The sequence below is a fragment of the Drosophila teissieri genome, chromosome 3R (assembly GCF_016746235.2).
Source record: "Drosophila teissieri strain GT53w chromosome 3R, Prin_Dtei_1.1, whole genome shotgun sequence".
NCBI classification, from domain to species: Eukaryota; Metazoa; Arthropoda; class Insecta; order Diptera; family Drosophilidae; genus Drosophila; species Drosophila teissieri.
In genome coordinates, this window is record NC_053032.1 from 19,440,948 (window position 1) to 19,447,507 (window position 6,560).

The 6,560-nt window shown below is 50.1% G+C and overlaps 1 protein-coding gene across 1 annotated transcript; it reads left to right on the forward strand.

Annotated features, from left to right (window-relative positions):
- The first annotated feature begins 493 nt into the window (after nucleotides 1-493).
- Nucleotides 494-5,255, forward strand: LOC122619169 (protein fork head). The gene is given in 1 exon segment (XM_043795924.1): nucleotides 494-5,255. A coding segment is annotated over 1 exon segment (2,091 nt). The 5' UTR covers nucleotides 494-1,615; the 3' UTR covers nucleotides 3,707-5,255.
- Nucleotides 5,256-6,560: the final 1,305 nt, after the last annotated feature.

Here is a 6,560-nt window from a genome sequence, read left to right on the forward strand (position 1 = left end):
TGCCGCTCGCGATGCCTCGCCACGAATGCGAATGGGAATGAATGAGAGTGACATTGGCATACCTTAACCTCAAAAGGGAAAAAGCGGTGCGGATACGGAAAAAACTGGCTGAAAAAAACAGACAGCACACACACGCACACACAGATATTTAATGTCTTGTTTGGGAGCCAAAGCAAGCCAAGCCAAGCCACTCCAAGCCATGGCAAGCCAGGCCGGGCCAAAGCACTCGGTCTTTTTGTTTCTCTCGAAAAACAGAGCGTCGCCGCATTCTCAGTCTCCCCAGAGATTCTCGTCTTAATAGTTCTTTTTTCCACTTTATTCCACAGTTTTTTCCTTTGATTTTCTGATAGCTACGCTACGGCGAGAAGGAGAGCGAGCGATTATTGATCGCATTAGGGAAAATCGTTAACTGTAACATGGCGTCGCTCAGCATTAGGCTAGGCCACTGCGGGTGTATCTGCAGCTGTATGGGTAGCCCGGTATCTCTATCTCTGCCCGTGTATCTGTGTGTCCGTCACGTCTGAGGGTGTGTGAGTGGAGGGCGTTGCTGACTGCGGCCTGGCCACGCCCCCCGCAATGGCCAGTTGCCTGGCAACCGGCCCTGCTCTGTTGATACAAGAGGCCAGCGGACCAATGCGCTTGCGCCGCAGCACCACTGTGTACGTAAGAGAACCGCCGCCTGTCATTGGTAACTCCGGCAAGGTGGTGGTGAGACGCACTATACCGCCGGGCCATTGGCGAGAACGAGTCGGCGCTGGTGCTGCCCGGGCGCAATGCTGCTGCTGCCACTGCCGCTGCTGCCGCCGTCGACGGCGACGTCGGCCGAGGCACTTGAGCGCGGCTCGAACAATATTTGTTGGCAGCAAGCGCAAGCCAAATAGTAGACAAGCGTTCCCCTCTGCAAACAGTCACATTCAAGAGCTCAAGCCAAAGAGACACTCGAGCGGACCAGCAGCTAAAGCGGCAACAGCAACAGCAGCAGCATCGGCATCAGCCCAAAGCAGCAAAAGCAAAAGCAGCAGCAGCAAAAGCAGCAGCACAGCACAGCACAACTCCCAGCTTCAGACTTCAGTGGCCAACAGCCAGCTAGATATTCACGTTCGTGCGTCGGTGTTTTGTGGCCGCTCGGTGCGGCAGACAACAAAAAAAATACAAAAATACAAGAATACAATACAATACAATAGAAAAAAAGAATCGAATCATAACAGAAAATAAATATATATTTTATATGATTATCCCGCACAAATAATTAAACCACAGTGTGTTTACAAACAAAGCTTAGATTCAGAATCGGCATCGGTATCGGTATCAGAACCTTCCAGCCAACAAGTGACAAGTGCCGAAGTGCTCTCGATAAAATGCCAGATATATGCAAACCGATTGAAGCAGTGATAGTGCACTGAAACCACAGTTGATATACAATACATATATATCACAGTAAAGCCACGTTTTAAAGACCTCCTTTTTGATTTTCGTTTTGACTAACGCGTTGCAGAACGCGTTGCCTTTTCCATCGATCCACCAGAGGGCAGCGCCTCCGAAAGCCGGCAACATAACGGCGCAACTATTGAACAGCTTTCTGAAGGGTAGCCCCCACCAGACCACCATTGACATCATGCAGAAGCTCTACGCGGAGCCGCCTCCGAGCAGTGCTCCGGTGAGCATGGCCAGCTCGGGTGGCGGTGGTCCTCCGTCGGGTGGCGGCGGAGGAGGCGGCGGCGGAGGAGGAGGCGGTGGACCTCCACCGCCCAGCAACAACAACCCGAATCCGACGAGCAACGGCGGCAGCATGAGTCCCCTGGCCCGATCCGCCTACACAATGAACAGCATGGGCCTGCCGGTGGGCGGCATGTCATCCGTCTCCCCCCAGGCGGCGGCCACCTTCAGCTCCAGCGTCCTGGACTCGGCGGCGGCGGTGGCCAGCATGAGTGCCAGCATGAGCGCCAGTATGAGCGCCAGCATGAATGCCAGCATGAACGGCAGCATGGGTGCGGCGGCCATGAACTCGATGGGCGGCAACTGCATGACCCCCAGCTCGATGAGCTACGCCAGCATGGGATCACCGCTCGGCAACATGGGTGGCTGCATGGCCATGTCGGCGGCCAGCATGTCGGCGGCGGGATTGAGCGGTACCTATGGCGCCATGCCGCCGGGATCGCGGGAAATGGAGACGGGATCGCCCAATTCGCTGGGCAGATCGCGAGTGGACAAGCCGACCACCTACAGAAGGAGCTACACGCATGCCAAGCCACCATACAGCTACATCTCGCTGATCACCATGGCCATCCAGAATAACCCCACCCGAATGCTGACGCTCTCGGAGATCTATCAGTTCATCATGGATCTGTTCCCCTTCTACAGGCAGAATCAGCAGCGCTGGCAGAATTCCATTCGGCATTCGCTGAGCTTCAACGACTGCTTCGTGAAGATTCCCAGGACGCCGGACAAGCCGGGAAAGGGATCGTTTTGGACGCTGCATCCGGATTCGGGGAATATGTTCGAGAACGGTTGCTATTTGCGCCGACAGAAGCGTTTCAAGGACGAGAAGAAGGAGGCCATTAGGCAGCTGCACAAGAGTCCGTCGCACAGCAGCCTGGAGGCGACCAGTCCGGGCAAGAAGGATCACGAGGACTCGCACCACATGCACCACCACCACCACAGCCGACTGGATCACCATCAGCACCACAAGGAGGCGGGCGGAGCATCGATCGCCGGCGTGAATGTTCTGAGTGCGGCGCACAGCAAGGACGCGGAGGCCCTGGCCATGTTGCATGCCAATGCCGAACTGTGCCTCAGCCAGCAGCCGCAGCACGTGCCCACCCATCACCACCACCAGCACCATCAGCTGCAGCAGGAGGAGCTGTCGGCGATGATGGCCAATCGGTGCCATCCGTCGCTGATCAGCGACTATCACTCGTCGATGCATCCGCTGAAGCAGGAGCCCTCCGGCTACACGCCCTCCAGCCACCCGTTCTCCATCAACCGCCTGCTGCCCACGGAGTCCAAGGCGGACATCAAGATGTACGACATGAGCCAGTACGCCGGCTACAACGCCCTCAGTCCGCTGACCAACTCACACGCTGCCTTAGGCCAGGACTCCTACTATCAGAGTCTTGGCTACCATGCGCCCGCCGGAACCACGAGCTTGTGACATCACCAATACCCGCTGGCTTAAGGACGCGCGGAGCAGATGCTGCGCTCGCAGCAGCAACAGCACTTGCAGCAGCAGCACCAGCAACACCAGCAGCAACAGCAGCAGCACCAGCTGCATCAGCAGCAGCAGCAGCAGATGCAGCAGTCGGCGCAGCAACTGACATCCGCTTCCAATACACCAGCAACATCAGCAAAGGCCAGCGGCAAGGCGGGATCGGCTTCGGCCTCGGGATCTGGGTCAGGTTCGGGATCTGGGTCAGGTTCGGGATCAGGATCAGGATCTAACTACTCACAGAAGCTGCAACAGCAACACCAGCAGCAGCAGCAACAGCAGCAGCAACACCACCAGCAGCAGCAACAGTTGCTGCAGGAACTGCAGGAGGACTCGTCGAACATCACCAGCGATCTGAGCGAGGAGCAACTGCAGCAGCACCAGGCGGCGCAGCAGCAGTTGTACAACAACTATCAGCAGTATGCCGCGGCGGCAGGCTACCGAAATTGGAATCACGGCCTGGCATTCAATGGGGCCGCCGCCCTGCAGAATCTGCTCTAGCTATAGCTATAGATAGATCCCGATCTCCACAGGCAGCGGCTTTGTTGCGGGCCAGCCAATTAGCGAGTGCAGTGCCGGTGGCTTTTAGCACCTGGCCACATCCCACATCCGCACTCGCATCCCCATAGCCATCCTTTGAGCACGTGAGTCTCGGGCCGCAACTCGCACTTGTACATATATAGCAATACCTATGAAGAGCCGATCGAGAGCGCTGCCTTTTAAGTTGTTCAGTTCTTCAGTTCCAGTACTATATAGATTCTGTTCCGGGGGGTAAATTAATCGAGACGGAGGAGCAGGAGGAGGAGGAGGAGCGAAAGAAACCGTGATGTAGTTGTAAGTGCAGCAGAACTTTTGTTAACATTTTTACGTTTTGCTAATACAAATACAAAATAATAATTCCGTGCCATTTGTTTTCGTTGTTTCGAAACAAGCAATAACAATCAAAGCGGTTATAACTGAAAATTTGAAAACACATTTTAAATGTATCCGAGGAAGGAGAATATAGATAGAGGAGATATAGAGAAGGGATCGTGTGTAATGTTCCATCACAAAAAACAAAAGCCCCAAATGAAAACAGTCCCAAAAAGAGAGATACAAATACTAAACCCTTTATCCAAAGGCAATCGCAATCGCAATCGAATTCGAATCGCAAAAGATCAAAACCAAAAAGGAAATCTAAAACCGAAATCATCATATTGAGCAGTCCAGCAAAAACCCTAAGAATCTTCAACTATCTAAGCAACAAAATCTGGCCATGCATAAGAAAACGACACGTTTTAACTGAATAATTTAACAAATTCCCATTTATATATACGCGCATCGATATACGCCGATATATCGCAAAATCCCGCATTTCATTTACATTATGTGTCTTCTGTTGTTGTACGAATTCGTTAGATTAAGGCATTTTGTAAATAATCTATAAATAGATACCTTTAAGCAACCCCCTTCCCCATCCCCACACAAAAAAAAATCCAATTTAACTAAGGACCCATTGCAAGCAACCAACTTTTAACTAACTCGAGAATTAATCAAATTGTATGAAATTATGCCACACCACTTGAAAGTAAATATAATATAAATATAAATACTGTATAGCATTTAACGTTTAATTAGCATAAATAATGAAAGCAAAAAACAAAAACGAAAACGAAAAAAAATCACATAAAAAGCGAAACTGCAATTATTATTCAATAATTTTTAATATTAGTTATATTGTGCGTAAAGAAAAATGAAATAAAAAATGAAATTGCAAACACGAAACAAAGACCCATTTTTACATTGAGCTAAGCTAATTAATTAAACTTGATAAAAAATAGTCTAAATATAAACACACAAACACACACACACACACACACACTGGACAAACACACACCGACACTGACAGAGACACAGAAACAGAAACAAATGAAAATTATTGTAAAATACACAATATAAAATTCAATAAATGTCAATGCAAGAATTAAAATCCAACTCTAAAGCTAGTAAAAATTAATATTATTATAAATCATGCAAAACAAACACAACGTCAACGTCAACGACAACCAAAATCGACTATTTTAATGTTTGAAATACAAGAAAAAGGAAAAAAAAAACAAAAAAAAACGTATCATAAATTAGTTTTCATTTCCCCACCTTTGTTGACTCAAGCAACTGACCTCCAACAATCATTTATATATTGATTGGGCCGCCCGGATGGCTGACTATCTCCATCGACGATATCGACGCCATCGTCGCTATCAATGCAGCGAATTCGAATTCGAATTGAACGACCGATAGCTGCACCGCTGAGCAGTTCCAGGAGTCGCTATCTTATCGCCGTCACTCAGATGCAGAGTGCAGTTTTCCACCACTACCCACTAACCACTACCCAATACCCACTACCCGGTCACGATAAACCCTTATCGCCGCGCACTCATAAATTGCAACGGAACAAGAAGGTAAACAACCAGGATGGGACAGGGCTCCCATCCCAACCCAACCCAACCCATCCCGACCCATTCCCTCCCGGTCTTGACACACTGACTAACCCATCTCAGTGCAGCACAACCCAGCCCGCTGCCTCTGGCCAAGAAGAGCGGCAGTGGAGGGTAGTGGATATCTTCTGCCCGGCTCGACGGCCCTCTGTTTGCTTTCTAGTAATATCCACTACGAGCACTACGAGCACTACGAGCTCGAATTCGAGCACCTTCCCTATCGTGGACCTTATCGCTGCAATATAAACGAACAGAGCCTGATCCGACGCAGTTCCTCCCCCTTCCCAAGTTTTGATTAACATCGGTGTGATTCATTTGGAAGAATCTACGATCCAGGTCCTACGATTCTCCACTCACGACTCTCGGACGTTCCGCAGACATTAAAATTATTGCTTATCTAGAGCTGGGGCATGTTTGACGAGCAGTTGTCGCTTTTAATTAAGCAGGAAGGTCACCATTTTCTATATGTCCATACGCCGCATTTTATTTATACACAGGCATATGCCTGCCTGGTGGGGGCGACTGGCTTTAATACATTTTTTATAGCCTCCAAGCCGACTCGGCTGTTCCATAAAGAGTTCGCTTTGTTGTTCAGCTGGGGTCGCGTCGTCGACGGTATTGGATTGGACTGGAAATGGGTCCGAGGATAGAGGTTAGGGGTTAGGGGATTGTGGGATCAGGAGGGGAGCAGGAGGTCTGGGGGTCTCGGTCTCTGGCAAAAGCGACAACAAAATGGCGCTTCGTTTGTTGTCGCTTCAATTTCGATTTTTCCTTGACATTGTGACTGTCAGCGTTCTGGCGGAGTTTCTTCATTTTACCCCGGCTGGCAAACAACCCCATCTGGGCTGGCTTAGGAAATCTGTGTTTTGGGGTTGGTT